This window comes from Macaca thibetana, chromosome 14 (assembly GCF_024542745.1).
Source record: "Macaca thibetana thibetana isolate TM-01 chromosome 14, ASM2454274v1, whole genome shotgun sequence".
In the NCBI taxonomy this organism is placed as follows: domain Eukaryota; kingdom Metazoa; phylum Chordata; class Mammalia; order Primates; family Cercopithecidae; genus Macaca; species Macaca thibetana.
In genome coordinates, this window is record NC_065591.1 from 105,566,127 (window position 1) to 105,584,694 (window position 18,568).

General features: G+C 38.5%; 2 protein-coding genes and 1 pseudogene across 3 annotated transcripts in view; 1 reads left to right on the forward strand and 2 right to left on the reverse strand.

Moving 5' to 3' along the window:
• Positions 1-18,568, forward strand: part of REXO2 (RNA exonuclease 2) — a 1,032,599-nt gene that overhangs the window by 326,791 nt on the left and 687,240 nt on the right. The gene's annotated exons all lie outside the window — the stretch shown is intronic.
• ZW10 (zw10 kinetochore protein) overlaps positions 1-18,568 on the reverse strand; it is a 42,666-nt gene that overhangs the window by 16,323 nt on the left and 7,775 nt on the right. For both annotated transcript variants that reach the window (XM_050758083.1, XM_050758084.1), the window contains exons 3-8: positions 13,112-13,213; positions 12,810-12,887; positions 12,506-12,665; positions 10,791-10,943; positions 9,875-10,063; positions 521-684 (exon numbers count right to left, since the gene is read on the reverse strand). In XM_050758083.1, coding sequence (XP_050614040.1) covers positions 521-684; positions 9,875-10,063; positions 10,791-10,943; positions 12,506-12,665; positions 12,810-12,887; positions 13,112-13,213 — 846 coding nt within the window. The remainder of the gene's footprint in view (positions 1-520; positions 685-9,874; positions 10,064-10,790; positions 10,944-12,505; positions 12,666-12,809; positions 12,888-13,111; positions 13,214-18,568) is intronic.
• LOC126935724 (40S ribosomal protein S29-like) lies at positions 691-8,007 on the reverse strand (annotated as a pseudogene).

Here is an 18,568-nt window from a genome sequence, read left to right on the forward strand (position 1 = left end):
AAAAGAATCACATACATATATTTCATTACAATATTAGAATTTCAAATCCAATGTATAAAAAATAAGAACCAAGCTGTTCATTTAAGATTTAGAATGGACCATCAATTACTGGGTATAAAAATATACATATTTCCAGCCTTAAATTTATTAGAAAGAATATCTTCAATAGAAATGTCTGACTCTACTTGGTAAAAGTACAGTTAAAATAAATACACTTATTTTAGTACTCAAGGAAACACTAAAAAGAAGCAAAAAAGTAAAATGTCACACAATAGCTATTACAGCTAATGTAAGTATAAATGAATATAAAGAAAATATATTTAATAAGAAAACAAGCTTCTGCAGTTAAAGAGGTAGGAAGCCAGGAGAAAAACGAAGTTATATGGAATTTGTCTCTATTCCTTATTAACAATTTGCTTAAAGGTATAACTAAAGAACAAACTATCTCCAAGGAAAAACAAAAGACAGCAATAATAATCAACAGTGTCTTAAAACCTTCTGTGCTATCGCGACTCTTTACCTCTTCATATTGCTGTAATTTGCTGCTATTTGTTGGAATAGAATAAACCAAACAGTTTTTGATGAGGCACTCAGACAAGTCCTCCCAGATCATGTCTCCAAGCATCTCAGCCAACGGGACAGTAGACGTTTTTTCATTTTCCAGGTCAGAGTCAAGTGACAGATCTGAATTTTTTTAAAAAAAGAAGTTTTAAACAAGAAACCATTCGCAGTCCTGGAATATTCTTAGGTTTTCTAGAATTCTTTAATTTTAAGATGATGGGGAAGAAAACAGCACAGATAATTCTACAGCCTTCTCAACTGACTGTGTGGGACAAATCATGACACACAATTATTATTATTTTATTTTCACTGCTCAAATGAATTGTCTGTACTATATTACTGCCTGTACTCTGTAACAATGAGGTATTAAGCCATCTACATTATAATCATCTAGTGCTAAGCTGCTGATCTGATTTGACAAGCACGCAGAAGTTCTGCATTCTAACTTGAAACTAGTTTAGAATAAAATCTCACTTATTTAATAATGAATAAACATACTTTTTTCATCTATGCATAGAATCTGAGTGTTTGTACTTTATAGTAAAACATAACTAGTCTATAAAACAGAGTATTTCAATACCTCCTCTACAGTATATGTTATGGTGGTTTTTCCAACACATATTGAGGATGATGTTTAGAACATCCTATTAATCAATTAAATAATAGTTAAGAACCAGTGGCCAATGTAGAAGGAAGAGGACTCATAAAAGAGACTAGCTGTTATGAACCTAGTTCTGATTCACAAAGGAAGACTTAGGGGATTAAGAGCCTTAGAAGAGCAGGGCACAGTGACAAAGCCATTCCGGAGGCTGAGCTGGGAAGACCACTTGAGCCTAGGAGTTCAAATCCAGCCTGGGCAACATAGCAAGATCAAGTCTTTTTAAACACAAACACACACACACACACACCCCTGAGAAGAAAGTGAACATATTATCTCAAAGCCTTTAAGATACTTCACAACGTCTAAAGTCTAGTCTGCATTGTCCAATATGATAGCCACCAACCACATTTTGCTACTAAACACTTAAAATGTGGCTAGTGTGACTGAGAAATTCAACTTTTTAAAGTTTTGATTAATTGAAATTTAAGTTTAAAAACAGAAGCAGGGGTGTGTCCTTATAAAGGGGCAGCACAAAGGAGCCTTGTGGTTTTGGAACAGTTCTGTATCTTAACTGTAGTGGTGGTTACATGAATTTACACATATGAAAAAATTGCACAGAACTACACAAACACACACACGAGCATGTAAAACTGGTGAAATCTAAATAAACTCAATGAATTGTACCAATGTTAATTTCCTGGTTTTGATATTGCACTATACTGCACTATATATTACTATATAATATTTAAGATGTTAACACTGTAGAAAATTGTGTGAAGGAGGCACAAGACCTCCCTGTAATTTTTGAATGGAAAAAAAATTTTAAAGCAGCAGGGTAAAATACTTTTCCATTAAACACAATTTCATTGTTTTGATAGAACTACATTTCACTGCAACCACTGCATCACATAAAATATTACTGTTGTATTGTCAAGCACTCAACAGGCACAAATGTCATTTCTAGTATTTCATATAATACATTGCCAAACCAGTCAGTGTCAACAGACTGATTCCATCATCATTTTTTCTCCAGACTGATCCTATCACAGTTTTCTTTCCTCTATGCACTAGTATAACACTGTAATGTGTTTATTTGAATATTTTATGCATAGAGCACAAGTTATGGTGATACCTACATAAATGGTAATAGGTAGTTAAATTGAAATACTTATTTTAGTTATGATATTACTCTTTTTCTAGATTAAGAAAATATGTACAAATTTTAAAATTTAAAACAAAGCATACTATTGATATAGTCAAGTAAAGATGGAGAAGCTGGTAGTACCACTGAAAGAGCAAAGGTAAAAAAGACTAGAAGAAAGCATGTCACAAATTTCACAATCAATGGCAGCTGCAATTTGCTACAACAGGGTAAAACAAAAAAAGCTGCTTGCTTGTTGTATACAAAACTTTTTTTTTTTTGAGATGAAGTTTTGCTCTTGTTGCCCAGGCTGGAGAGCAATGGCGCAATCTCGGCTCACTGCAACCTCCACCTCCCGGGTTCAAGCGATTCTCCTTCCTCAGCCTCCCAAGTAGCTAGGATTACAGGCACCCACCACCACGCCCAGCTCATTTTTGTATATTTAGTAGAGACAGGGTTTCACCATGTTGACCAGGCTGCTCCTGAACTTCTGACCTCAGGTGATCCACCTGCCTTGGCCTCCCAAAGTGCTGGGATTACAGGCGTGAGCCACCGCACCTGGCCACAAAACATTTTTTAAGACAATAAAGTGAACAATATTAAGGGACATTTTCAGCAAATACATTAGGAATTTGATGCTTCCTGTGAAAAAAGAATTGACAAAATTAGTCACCTGGAATCAGAATTAAATGTCCAATAAAAAGTGTGATTTTAACAGGACCTGAACTTCTAACTTTCAATAACTTGGATTCTTGTATTTAAAAAAAAAACCCTTTTTAAATGGAGAGCTAGCAAAAGAAGTGATTATTTTTTAATTTTCTTAAAAATTATAAGGAAAAGACATGTTTTTTAAAATGTAAAAGATCTTCAATGAAGCAACCACAGAATACAGTCCACAAAATATAATATCTTTCTAACAATATCAAAGATCAATTGATTCAATTTCTGGAAAATTGAAAATACTTTCCGTGTGTGTGTGTGTGTGTGTGTGTGTGTTTATTTTATGTACAAAGAGGCATCATGGTTTTGCATTAGGTAGATGCCTTGGATAATCCTTTCAAGGAGGATCATTTAGTCCAACTTAATGAAACCAATATCCTTCGCATACTGACGGAAACACTGGCGGCACATATTGAGGCCATATTTCCAGATCAGACCATGCTGGTTTGAGCAGACACGACAAAAGCAAGAATTCTGGCCGAATTTTCACCAGTGGCTCCAGTACAGCTGCTGGTGACCTATCTTGCTCTCAGGAGTGCGATGAGGTAAAAAGGCCAAATACTTTTCTTTAGCTGTAAATCATACTTTGGGTACATTTTTTCTAAAGGGACTTCCAAATTTGCAAAGAAATATTATCAATTCATAGCCTAAAAAATCAATCTCACTGCACAGTTTTTGTCTGTTTTGCATAGATATTTTTAACCTTTCACATTTGTCAAAGAATTTCAGCAAGATATGAAAAAATAATTTTTATTACAACGAATAGTGTTCTAGTTCTATGTTAGGAGAAAAAAAATCCAGATTCATTGGAGTTTTAAAACAAAAGACTGGCTGAGCGCGGTGGCTTATGCCTGTAATCCCACCACTTTGGGAGGCCAAGGCGGGCAGATCACGAGGTCAAAAGTTTGAGACCAGTCTGACCAACAAGGTGAAACCCCGACTCTACTAAAAATACAAAAATTAGCCCGACGTGGTGGCGCGCACCTGTAATCCCAGCTACTCAGGAGGCTGAGGCAGGAGAATCTCTTGAACCGTGGAGGCGGAGGTTGCAGTGAGCGAAGATCGCACCACTGCTCTACAGCCTGGGTGACAGAGTGAGACTCCATCTCAAAAAAAAAAAAAAAAGATTAATGATTTCCTTATTGCTTCATTTCATCACGTGATAGATACCTGTGTTGTTTTTTATCTGAAACATACTCTATAAAAAGTTTAATGAACATTGTTAAAAGTATTCAGTTTACATACATGCAAATACTATTAATTATTACTGGTTAATGGAACTGTTGAAAGAAACAGAAGACAATAAATATGATGAACTTATGTTCTTTGCCAACGCTCATTACTTGAATCTGGAAGGGTTTTAGAAAGATTTACTACATTGTTATCTTTAAGGCTTTGTTAAAACAAAAGAAATGCTTGCCAAATATTCAAATAATCAAAGATTTAAAAAGGCAAAAAACTTGTTTTCGTACTTACATCACACTGCACATGAACAAGATATGTGTGTGTGTGTGTGTGTGTATGTGTATTTGGCAAATACAACTACTATGGACTAAATTGTGTTCCTGCCCAAATTCATACGTTGAAGTCCTAGCCCCCAATGTGACTAGATTTGGATATACAGGCATACTTCATTTTATTGTGTTTTGCTTTAATGTGCTTCACAGATAATGGTTTTTTGAGGTTTTCAAATTGAAGGTTTGTGGCAACCCTCCATTAAGCAAGTCTATGAGCACCATTTTGTCCAAGAGCATGTGCTCACTTCATATATCTGTCACATTTTGGCAATTCTTACAATATTTCAAACTTTTTCATGATTTTTGATGTTACCATTGTAATTGTTTTGAAATGCCATGAACCACACCCATGTAAGACAGTGAACTTAACAAATGTTGTGTGTGTTCTGACTACTCCACTAACCAGTCACCCCTTTCCCTCATACCCCTACCCTTTCCACTCACGTCTCTGTTTCCTAGGGTTTCCCTATTCCCTGAGACACAATACTGAAATTAGACCAACTAATAACCCTACAATAGCTTATACGTGTTCAAGTGAAAGAGTCACACACCTCTCACTTTATATCAAAAGTTAGAAATGATCAAACTTAGTGATAAAGGCATGTCAAAGGCTCAGGTAAGTCAAAAACTAGACCTCTTGTGCCAGTTAGCCAAGTTTTGAATTCAAAGGAAAAGACTGGGTTTTTTGTGTGGTTAACATTGCTTTAAATTCCTTATTTATTTACCTTTACTTTTTTTTTAACTTTTATATTAAGTTCAGGAGTACATGTGCAGGTCTGTTATACAGGTAAACTGCTGTCATGGGGGTTTGTTGTATAGATTATTACATCACCTAGGTATTAGGCCTAGTACCCATTAGTTATTTTTCCTATTCCTTGCCCTCCTCCCACCCTCCACCCTCCAATAGGCCCCAGTGTGTGTTGTTCCCCAGTATGTGTCATGTGTGTTCATCACTTAGCTCCCACTTATAAGTGAGGACATGCAGTATTTGGTTTTCTGTTCCTGAGTTAGTGGGAAAAGTGCTTGAAGGAAATGAAAAGTGTATTAAAAGTGTATTGCTGAACAGATGGATTATAAAGTAAAACAAGCTTATTTATGGATAAAGTTTTGTTTTTTGTTTTGTTTTTTTGAGATAAAGTCTTACTCTGTCACCCAGGCTGGAGTGCAATGGCATGATCTCAGCTCACTGCAATCTCCGCCTCCTGGGTCCAAGCAGTTCTCTCACCTTAGCCTCCTGAGTAGCTGAAATTACAGGCACGTGCCATCATGCCCAGCTAATTTTGGTATTTTTAGTAAAGACAGGGTTTCACTATGTTGACCAGGCTGGTCTTGAACTCCTGACCTCAAGTGATCTGTCCGCCCCAGCCTCCCAAAGTGCTAGGATTACAGGTGTGAGCCACCGTGCCTGGCAATTTATGGAGAAAGTTTGAGTGGTCTGTGTAGAAGCTCAAACCTACCACAACATTTTCTTAAAGCCAAAGCTTAATCCAGAGTAAAGCCTTAACTCTCTTCAATTCTATGAAGGCTCAGAGAGGTGAGGAAGCTGCAGAAGAAAAGGATGAAGCTAGGAGAGTTTGGCTCATGAGGTTTGAAGAAAAGAAGCTGTCTCCATAATATAAAAGCTCAAGGTGAAGTGGCAAGTGCCAATGGATAAGCTACAGCAAGTTATCCAGCAGGCCTAGCTAAGATAATCGACAAAGGTCTCTATACTAAACAACAGATTTTTAGTGTAGACAAACTAGCCTTCTATTGGAAGATATGCCATCTGGAACTTTAATTGCTAGACAGAAGTCAATACTTGGCTTCAAAGCTTCAAACAATAGGCTGACCCTCTTGCTAGGGACTAATGCGGCTGGTGACTTTAAGTTGAAACCATGTTCATCAACCATTCCAAAAATCCTAGTGCCAGGCCGGGCGCGATGGCTCACACCTGTAATCCTAGCACTTTGGGAGGCCAAGGCAGGTGGACTGCTTGAGGCCCGGAGTTCGAGACCAGCCTGGGCAACATAGTGAAACCCCATCTCTACTAAAATTATAAAAATTAGCTGGGCGTGGTAGCACACACCTGTAATCCCAGCTACTCAGGAGGCTGAGGCAAGAGAATCGCTTGAACCCGGGAGACAGAGGTTGCAGTGAGCTGAGATCATGCCACTACACTCCAGCCTGGGCAACAGAGTGAGACTTGTCTCAAAAAAATTCCCAGGGCCTTAAGAATTATGCTAAATCTACTCTGCTTGTGCTCTAGAGATGGGATAAAGCCTGGATGGCAACACATCCACAACAGCATGGTTTTTCAGGATATTTTTCAAAAACAGCATGTCTTATTTTGTTTTATGAGACAGACTCTTGCTCTGTTACCCAGAAGTGCAGTGACGTGAACACAGCTCACTGCAGCCTCCAACTGGGCTCAACTGATCCTCCTGCCTCAGCTTCCCAAGTAGCTGGGACTACAGGCACATGCCACTATGCCTGGCTAATTTTTTATTTTTTTAGTAGAGGCCAGGTATCACTATGTTACCCAGCCTGGTCTCAAACTCCTGGCCTCAAGCAATTCTCTTACCTTGGCCTTCCAAAGCTCTTGGATTACAGGTGTGAGCGACCATGCCCAGCCAATAGCATGGTTTACTGAATATTTTAAGGTCTCTGTTGAGACCTACTGCTCAGAAAAAAGATTTCTTTCAAAATATTACCGCTTACTGGCAATGCACCTGGTCGCCCAAGAACTCTGATGGAGACAAGCAAGGAGATTAATGCTGTTTTCATGCCTGCTAACACACGATCCATCTGTAACCTATGAATCAAGGAGTAATTTTGACTTTCAAGTCTTATCATTCAAGAAATAAAATTAAAGCTGCCACAGTGATTCCTCTGATGGATCTGAGCAAAGTAAACTGAAAATCTTCTAGAAAGGATTCATCATTCTACATGTAATTAAAAGCATTCACAATTCATGGGAGGAGGTCAAAATAGCAAAATTAACAGGAGTCTGGAAGAAGTTGATTCCAACCCTCATGACTTTGAGGGGTTTAAGACTTCAGTTAAAGAAGTAACTGCCAATATACTAGAAATGGCAAGAGAGCCAGAATCAGTAATAGAGCCTGAAGATATAACTAAATTGCTGCAACCTCATGATAAAACCTGAATAGATGAGGAGTTTTTTCTAGTGGATGAACAAAGAAAGTGGTTTCCTGAGACAGATTCTACTGCTGGTGAAGATGCTGTGAACATTGTTTAAATGACAACAAAGGATTTAGAACAGTCCATAAATTTAGTTGATAAAGCAGTGGCAGGGTGAGAAGAATGACTCCAATTTTGAAAAAAGTTCAACTAGGGGTAAAAACGCTATCAAACAGCACTGCATGTTACTGAGAAATCTTTCAAGAAGGGAAGTCAATTGATAAGGCAAGCTTCATTGTTGTCCTGTTTTAAGAAATTGACACAGCCATCCAACCTTCAGCAACCACCATCCTGATCAGTCAGCAGCCATCAACATTGAGGCAAGACACTCCACCAACAAAAAGATTATGACTCACTGAAGGCTCAGATGAGTTAGCACTTTTTAATAATAATATATTTTTAAATTAAGGTATGTATACTGTTTAGACATAATGCTATAGCACACTTAATAGACTACAGTACAGTGTAACTACAACTTTTATATGCACTGGGAAACCGAAAAATTTGTGGGACTTGCTTTACTGGGATACTACTTTATTGCAGTGGTCTAAAACCAAACCCGCAATATCTCTGAGTATGCTAGTAGTCCCTTTAAGGAGGTAATTAAGGTTACATGGGGTCATAAGGGTAGAGTCCTGATCCAACACAACTGGTGTCTTTATAAGAGAAAGAGACACCAGGATGCAAATGCAGAGAAAAAGCCATGCAAAGACACATCAAGAAGGCCATCTACAAGATAAGAGAGGCTTCAGGAAAAACCAAACCTACCAATACCAGAAGAGCAATGAAGATAAGGAGAACTTAAAACTATGTCATTCAAAAAATAAAAATGTTTACACTGGTGATAAGATGTAGGGGAAATAACAGCAACTGTAAAGAATTTGAAAATCCATCATGTGTAATAGGAATTAGACTCATTCTATATGGCTCCACACTATAAAAACAGCATCAATAAAGTAGACATTACAGGGTAGCATATTGTGACAAACTTTTAAAATAACTACCCTAAAGATTTAATTTGCAAAATTAGCATTTTTGTAGTAGTATTTAAGAGTACAGGTAAGAAATGTGAGTTTTAAAAAACAAAACAAAACAAAAACCTGCCTGGTACTCAGAACTGCCCAGGGGCAGGATAAAATGCCTCAAGTTCTCTCTCACTGAAAGTGTTCAGATTGGCTATCTGACCAATTGATGGAATATTATAGAGGAGATTCAGGCATCTGAGATATTTGGACCAAATTATCTCTCCAATTCCTTCTAATCTTTGGATGCTTTGTTTACAACTTAATTTATATCTAATGAAAACAAAATTGTATTCCTCCCCAAGGGGAGGATCTGGGAACAAGAAAAACTACCTTGGATTTCCGAAGTTTATGCGAGCCTTAGGATATTTTCTTCTCTGCTCTCACCAAAACTATAGAAAAGTCCTTGCTTTACATATAAATTATTTATATATAAACATACAGTATATGACTGCCAGGAAGGCCCACAAACAATAGGAGCATTTCTTTTTCACTTTAGCCACAGCAGGAATGGTTAGCCAGGCTATTCAATATGACAACTGAGAAAAGCACAAAGAAGGTAAGTCAAATAGACTTAAAAAGTAAAAAAAAAAAAGCAGTATTGAAACACAAGAGACTTCACTTTTAATGGTACAATAACCAAAAACACGATTTAAGGAATACAGAAACTGGCTGTTTCTAGTGTGAATACACAAAGATCAACAGGCTGAAATACAATTTATTTCCTATGTTAAACCAAGTTTGTTTTTATCAGATTAACAGGGGTTTCTATGGAAATATGTAAAACAACACTTGGTTCATTTCTTCTTCTCCTATAACTAAAGTACGAGTTCCAATTTGTGATGGTACTGGGAGTCCAGTGAGAGAAGTGCATCCTAGAATTCAACTAAAATAATATTACAAATACAGAATCTGGGGTACCACTGATGGCCCTACTTGTCAATATAGTGCAGAGAAGGAATGCAAAATAGGCAAAAAACAAGACAGCAACTCCTTTGCCCCTATGGCACAATTTACCTACTTCTGAGCCTACTTTCTCACACATTATAGGCATTTCTACTTTAAAATAATATTTACTTTTAAAAACAATATTTACTTTTCCAAAATATAAAAACACTGCCTTGGAGATACATACCTAGAAGCTGTTTCTGGAGCACTTCTAGTACCAGTCTGATCTTTGTAAAAACTTCAGATGGTGATGGATATTCCAAGTTAGTCATTATAGATTCAAAACGAATAACTATGTTAGGCTGGCTTTCTATCACAGCGTGAAGGGATGGACAAGATGCCAGAGGCCTAAGGATATACTTCAGCAGCATCTGACCTGAAAAATCATATGAACATTCACCAAAAAATCACTGTAAGACACTTCTAGGCCAGGCACGGTGGCTCACATCTGTAATCCCAGCACTTTGGCAGGCCGAGGCAGGTGGATCATCTGAGGCCAGGAGTTCAGTACCAGCCTGGCCAACATGGTGAGATCCCATCTCTACTAAAAATACAAAAATTAGCTGGGCATGGTGGCAGGCACCTGTAATCCCAGCTACTCGGGAGGCTGAGGCAGGACAATTGCCTGAACCCAGGAGGTAGAGGTTGCAGTAAGCTGAGATCATGCCATCGCAGTCCAGCCTAGGTGACAAAAGCGAAACTTCATCTAAAAAAAAAAAAAAAAAAAAAAAAAAAAACAACTTCTAAAAGGTAAACCTGTCAAAAAAAGAATATGAATATTTGAACCTAACAACCAAAATACATATACCATGACATTACACACCAACCATTATGCAGTGTAGGTTTTACCACTGAAGTTTCCCAGATTGTCTACAGATTTTTATTTAAATTATTCAAAAACCAAATAAAATAGGAACAGTTTAAAAAAAAAACCCAATCCCTTAATAAAAAGGATAATATTTATAACAATTCCCTTTGATGAATCAAGAAGCCAGACCCTATATTAATACTCCCCAGAGAATATTTTATCATCTTTTCTGTCTTCCCTTTAATAGTGGGCCTTAGGAGATTTTGTGTAAATGAAACAAAGTAGCATGCCTCACCAAATGATTTAAGCTTGCTGTGTAGTTCTCCAAGAACAGAAAATGCCAAGAGGACAGAACTGATGGGTGGCATAGGGGTCTTCTCCTCTTTATGTGATTGTTCAGTGTATAAATGAAGTTCAGTTTGTAGGTAAGATTCCAAACTGCTGGTATCTAAGAAAAAGGAAGAAAAACATCAGCTGTCTCACCAATATGAGATGTTCCCACTTCTATTCCTCAGAGTTCATTCTCTGATATTTCCAATGCAGTTCTATTACAATATACTCCTAATGCAACCAAATATGAATTATGACATACATGTCCTTGGCATCACTTTAAAAAAGGAAATGACTTTTTGAGGTCAGGTGAGGGAACTCATGTCTGTAATCCCAGCACATTGGGAGGCCGAGGCAGGAGGATCACTTGAGCCCAGGAGTTCAAGACCACCCTGGGCAACATAGTGAGACCCTGTCTCTAACAAAAAATTTAAAAATTCATCAGGCGTGGTAGCACGCACCTGTGGTCACAGCTACTGGGGGCAGGGTGGGGGTGGGAGAACAGGTGGCTGAGGCAGGAGGATCGCTGGGCCGGGAGTTTTGGGGAGGGTGGGAGAAGTAGGTGGGGCTGAGGCAGGAGGATCGCTTCAGCCCGGGAGTTTGAGACTGCAGTGAACTATGCTTGAGCTACTGCACTCCAGCCTGGGCGACACAGCGAGACTGTGCTTCAAAAAAAAAAAAAAAAAAAAGAGGTCCTAGTTTCACAGACCTTACTTTCTATGTTCTTTCTGCCAAACAAGTTTAACAAGTAGGGTGTGTTATAACAAATAATTCAACACACCTGCCCTCTTCTCTTAACTAATATTCTACTTGAGAACAGAATCTAAAATTTCCAGGATAACTCCCTTCAAATACTGATATACATACACATATGCACATGTGTCTATGTACACACATAAGTACACAATGAATTTGTAGGCCAAAGTGGACATAGGAAAGGGAACGGGGGAGACAGTTTCTCCTGAAATACACTAAATTTCAAAATCCAATGTTGGAAAATACACCAGGTACAATAGCATGTCCTTTAAATACAGCCTCTGAAGTTTTACTCTAAGGGCAAACAACACACCAAAGAGGGCTCATACCCAGAGGTAGGCAGAAAGGCTGAGAGCCAAGTAGCATAAATCAAAGCCAGGGCAGAAGTAATCCCATTTCTTCACCTTGCAAAGCACTCCCTAGCTCATTATTTTCCCCAAGGACTGGAAAGAAATTGAACAAAACCCCTCCTCTACCCACAAGCCTACTGATTCATCTTCTTTCCTAAGCAAGAGAGAGAATGGCTAGATAGCTCCTCTACACTCTCCAGCCAAGATAAACTGCTGGGATCAGGGCTGTCAGGAACGAGCACGTCCTACAAGGCAATGGAAACAATGTGGTGGCAAATTGCTACCACCTCCTCTAGCACACTCTCACCACATGACCCCAACTACCTTATCATCTTTTCTCACATTTCCAGGGAACGGGACAGCTAAGAGGGATGTAAGGGAAGCAAGGTGAGGGCACTTTAGGGACTCAGATGAGCTGGTCCTAAGTAAGCATCTTGCTAACATGAGCACTCAATACAGACATGGAAGATTATGAATGAACCCTCATCTACCAATACAAAACTGTAGAGTATATTCAGACACTACACTGGTTCAGGCAGATGAAGCAAAGCAGTCCACCTGAGGTCAGCAGCACCTTTTGATGGTGGGAACTTCCATACAATCAGCTTCTGCCACTCTTCTCCAAGGTGATAAAGTATGTTCTGTTTCTGTATTGTGAGCTCCATGCTGAGAGATTTCAATATTTTTAAATCAAAGCATTTTCTGGATTTTAATAACTTCAAGCATTTCTGTGCCTGGTAATGAAATGAAATCACTGTTAAACATTCAATCTGGACTCAGGGCAATTAGAATATATTTGCATAATGATAAAAAATACAAAATTTACTGAAAACAAGAAAAGCACTTATTGTTCATGCTTTGGGGAAAGCATTTAGTACCTCTTCCAGATGCTGAGCACCAGTGACATATTTCTTCTCTGTTAATGCACAATTATATTCTTCAATAGCAGTGGAAAACTGAAAAGTTAAGTATAATATTTTATACATCCTATTATTTCAAGTCTGTTTGCTTTTAAAATATTAAGAAATGCTCCCACTTTCCCTCCCTCTAAAAAAAAAAAAAGAAGAAGAAGAAAAGAAAATATGAAGATAAAAAAACCCCATTATAGTCAGGAGATAGCCATTGAATAATGAGACCTTCCCACCACCAAAATACTAAGGTTCAAGTTGAGTTTACTGACCTCCTGCAACTGTTTAAGCAAACTTAGGACAACTGAGTCTCTTTCCAACTGCTGCTTTAAGTCTGTGAATTCACCAGTTGATACATGAAGATCCCGGCAGACCTAATTCACACACCAAAGACAAGTACTTTTAAGCTATACCATACCTAAGAAATAAAACATTTACAGCAAATCAATAAGCTTTACTAGGTCAACATAATTCATGTTGAAATTTAAATGCTAGTTAAGACTGGAATAAAAATCACAGAATGTAGTAGGAAGATACCCTAGAGGTCCAACTAGTCCAAACCTTTATCCTATCACAAGAATATCCATTTCTTTCAATATAATATCCTCAAGTCACCATCTATTCTTAATTTAAACAGGTATCTTTCATCAGAGAGCTCATCCACCTGGATTACTAGAAAGGTATCCCCACTGCCAAGTGATAACTCATTTTAGAGTCAGACAGCTCTATTAGGATTTTTTTTTTTAATTGAAACAGGGTCTCACTCTGTTGCCCAGGTTGAAGCACAGTGGTGCAATCTCAGCTCACTGCAGCCTCAACTTCCCTAGAATCAAGCGATTCTCCCACCTTAGCCCTGCTGAGTAGCCAGAACTACAGGCACGCACCACCATGCCTGGCTAATTTTTGTATTTTGTGATAAAGATGGAGTTTCGCCATTTTGTCCAGGCTGGTCTTGAACTCCCGGACTCAAGCGATCTGCCCACCTTGGCCTCCCAAAGTGCTGAGATTGCCAGCATGAGCCACCGCACCTTGTCAGAAAGATTTAATATTGAGGCAGAATCTACCTCTCATTCTGTCCCACCTTATCAAATGACTTTACATGATCAATTATTCCGTCTCCTAAAATCTCCAATTAACCTCTCCCTAATTTATCTTCACTCATTCATGAAATATATATTGACTGAATACCTGTAAGTGCATGGCTTATCCCATCAAATTTAAATATGTTAAAATTTCTCCCATCTTTTGGAAAAATTTCCCTCCACCTCACCAACCACCCTATTGCTCAGCAACTGCTTTATTTTTCTCCTCCCTCTCACAAACAGCTTCCTGAAATAGTGACCTATATTCACTGTCTTTACATTCTCACCTCTCAGTCCCTCTATACCCTCACTGTGATCTGGTTCCTAACTGTTCTTGCCAAAAAAAAAAAAAAACACTAAACTCCTCATTGCTAAATCCAAAGCATACATTACTAGTACAGTCGTGTGTCACTTAACAATGGGGACACATTCTGAGAAATGCATTGTTAGGTGATTTTGATGTCATGCAAACATCATAGAGTATACTTACACAAACCTAGATGGTATGTCCCACTATGTACCTAGGCTACATAAAACTATTGCTCCCAGGCTATAAACCCATACAGCATGTCAGTGTACCATTTACACAATGGTAAATATTTGTGTATCTAAACACAGAAAACATACAGTAAAAATACAGCATAAAAATGGTACACCTGTATAGGGCACTTATCATGAATAGAGGTTGCAGGACTAGAAGTTGCTCTGAGTGAGTCAGTGGGTGAGTGGTGAGGTAATGTAAAGGTCTAGGACATTAGTGTACTCTACTGCCGACTTTATAAACATTATACATTTAGGTAACACTAAATTTATTTTTAAAAATTTTCTTTCTTCAATAATAAATTAACATTATCTTACTATAACATTTTTACTTCATAAACTTTTTAACTTTTTTTTCTTTTTTTTGAGGAGTCTCACTCTGTCACCCAGCTGGAGTGCAGTGGCACAATCTTGGCTCACCGCAACCGCTACCTCCTGGGTTCAAGCAATTCTCCCGCCTCAGCCACCCAGGTAGCTGGGATTACAGGCGTCCACCACCATACCCAGCTAATTTTTGTATTTTCAGTAGAGATGGGGTTTTACCATGTTGGCCAGGCTGGTCTCGAACTCCTGACCTCAAGTGATCTGCCTGCCTCAGCCTCCCAAAGTGCTGGGATTACAGGTGTGAGCCACTGCACCTAGCTAAACTTTTTAACATTTTGACTCTTGTAATAACACAGCTTAAAACGCAAACACACTATACACTGTACGAAAATATTTTGTGTGTTTTTATTTCTTCTAAAAAAAAATGGGATACATGTGCAGAACATGCAGGTTTGTTACACAGGTATAGATGTGCCATGGTGGTTTGTTGCACCTATTAACCCGTCTTCTAAGTTCCCTCCCCTCACCCCTCACCCCCCAACAGGCCCTGGTGTGTGTTGTTCCCCTCTTTGTGTCCGTGTGTTCTCACTGTTCAACTCCCACTTATGAGTGAGAACATGCGGTGTTTAGTTTTCTGCTCTTGTTTTTTGCTAAGGATGATGGCTTCCAGCTTCATCCATGTCCCTGCAAAGGACATGCTCTCATTCCTTTTTATGGCTGCATAGTATTCCATGGTGTATATGTACCACATTTTCTTTATCCAGTCTATCAGTGACGGGCATTTCGGTTGGTTCCATGTCTTTGCTATTGTAAACAATGCGGCAATAAACATATGTGTGCATGTGTCTTTATAGTAGAATGATTTATATTCCTTTGGGTATATACCCAGTAATGGGACTGCTGGGTCAAATGGTATTTCTGATTCCAGATCCTTGAGGAATCACCATACTGTCTTCCACAATGGCTGAACTAATTTACATTCCCACCAACAGTGTAAAAACGTTCCTATTTCTCCACATCCTCTCCAGCATCTATTGTTTCCTGACTTTTTAATAATCGCTATTCTGACTTGCATGAGATGGTATCTCATTGTGGTTTTGATTTGCATTTCTCTGATTCAGTGATGTTGAGCTTTTTTTCATGTTTGTTGGCCACATAAATGTCTTCTTTTGAGAAGTGTCTGTTCATATCCTTCGCCCACTTTTTGATGGGGCTGTTTTTTTCTTATAAATATGTTTAAGTTCCTTGTAAATTCTGGATATTAGACCTTTGTCAGATGGGTAGATTGCAAAAATTTTCTCCCATTCTGTAGATTGCCTGTTCACTCTGATGATAGTTTCTTTTGCTGTGCAGAAGCTCTTTAGTTTAATTAGATCCCATTTGTCAATTTTGGCTTTTATTGCAGTTGCTTTTGGCATTTTTGTCATGAAGTCTTTGCCCATGCCTATGTCCTGAATGGAATTGCCCAGGTTTTCTTCTGGGGTTTTTATGGTTTTGGGTTTTACATTTAAGTCTTTAATCCACCTTGAGTTAATTTTTGTATAAGGTATAAGGAAGGGATCCAGTTTCAGTTTTCTGCATATGGCTAAACAGTTTTCCCAGCACCATTTTACTGAATAGGAGATTCTTTCCCCATTGCTTGTTTTTGTCAGGTTTGTCAAAGATCAGATGGTTGTAGAAGTGTGGTGTTATTTCCGAGGCCTCATTTCTGCTCCATTGGTCTATATGTCTGTTTTGGTACCAGTACCATGCTGTTTTGGTTACTGTAGCCTTGTAATATAGTTTGAAGTCAGGTAGTGTGATGCCTCCAGCTTTGTTCTTTTTGTTTAGGATTGTCTTGTCTATATGGGTCTTCTTTGATTTCATATGAAAACTAAAACAGTTTTTTTCTAATTCTGTGAAGAATGTCAATGGTAGTTTGATGGACCAGCATTGAATCTATAAATTGCTTATGGCCATTTTCATGATACTGATTCTTCCTATCCATGAGAATGGAATGTTTTTCCATTTGTTTGTGTCCTCTCTTATTTCCTTGAGCAGTGGTTTGTAGTAAAAATATCTTATTTGTATTTGTCTTCTACAAGCTGTTTTCTATTTTAAATTTTTTGTTTTAACTTTGTAAACTTTCCTGTTAAACACTAAGACACAAACACGCACATTAGCCTAGCCCTATGAAGTCAGGATTATCAATAGGTGACAGGAACTTTTCAGCTCCACTATAATCTCACGGGACCACACTTGTATATGTGGTCTGTTGTCGACTGAAATGTATTTAACAGTACTGTGTTAACTTTCCTTCCTTCTGAAACATTCTTTCCCTTAGTTCCATGATACCATTCTCTACTGATTTTCCTCTTAGTTCTCTAGCCCTTCCTTTTTCACTTTCTTTTGGGAGCTTCATTTTCTGACCACTCCATATACATTGATACTCCTTTCTTCCTGATTTTCTTCTTATTCCAAACCAGTGGTTTTTAACAGGAAGTGATTTTTCCCCACCCTCAACCAGGGACATGTGACAACGTCTGAAGACAGTGGCTGCCACTGGTTGTCACCATGAGAGAGCTCTATTCACATCTAGCGAACAGAGGCCAGGGATACTGCTAACATGATACGATGTACAGGACAGACCTCCACAACAAAGAATTATCCAGCCCAAAACATCAATAGTGACAAGGGTGAGAAACCCTGCTTTATATACTCTTTCTGGGCAATCTTGTCCATTCCCATGGCTTCAATTACTAAGTGCTGCTATCTCAAGTCCACATTATTTTCCTCACCTCCAAACATGTATATGGGTAAGATGATGTGGAAACTGTCCACTAAAATCCATTCTTCTTTTTTCCATATTAATAGCACCCAACCACATTATATATTTTAGCCTCCTTCACAGTTGGGTGACACCACGTCTAAGATCTTACCAATTACTAATAGAAGTAATTGGTAACTCTGAGTCTTAAGAAAATAGATGTGGCCCCTACATGCCCTCTCTTTTCCCTTTATCTCCAGCTATGACCTGGATACCAGAAGAGACCAGATTGAATCACGTAAATAATGACAAAACCCTAAGAGCAATACTTCTCAAACTGTAATGCATATACATATCACTCAGTGACTCTCAGTAAAATGCAGATTCTGATTCAGTGGGTCTAGATTGAGGCCTGAGATCCTGCATTTCTAATAAGCTATCAGGTACTGCCAAAGCTGCTGCTCTACAGACTTTTGGGAGACAATTCTCTAGATGTCTCTCACATTTTTGCACCATCTTACAAGTAAGGCAATTACTGTCTTTAGTTCTGGGCTATCTTTTCAAGAACGCCTATATAGTAAACAGCCTTGGAAGACAGAGATGGTGTCTCCCTCCAAAGCAAAAGGGAGGTATGCTTGCTACCCATTAAAAAGATTCAGGTTCCTTAAACTCAGGAGTCCTTTTCTATTAATATAAAGCAATCCACTGCACAATGTCCGACAGGAAGCAGGACTGGGCAACTGATGCAAAAATGCTGATACTCTGGCTACTGCTGTAAGTAATAAACTGTCCTTCATCTCGCACCAAGGAGACTCATGTCTTCTACAAAAATCCATGAAACTTTCCAGGAATGGTGACTCAAGCCTGTAATCCCAGCACTTTGTGAGGCTGAAGAAGGAGAATTGCTTGAGCCCAGAAGTTCTAGACCAGCCTGGGCAACATTGTGAGACCCTATCTCTACAAAAAAATTTAGCTGGGCATGGTGGCTTGTACCTGTAGTCCCAGCTACCCGGGAGGGTGAGGTGAGATAATCAACT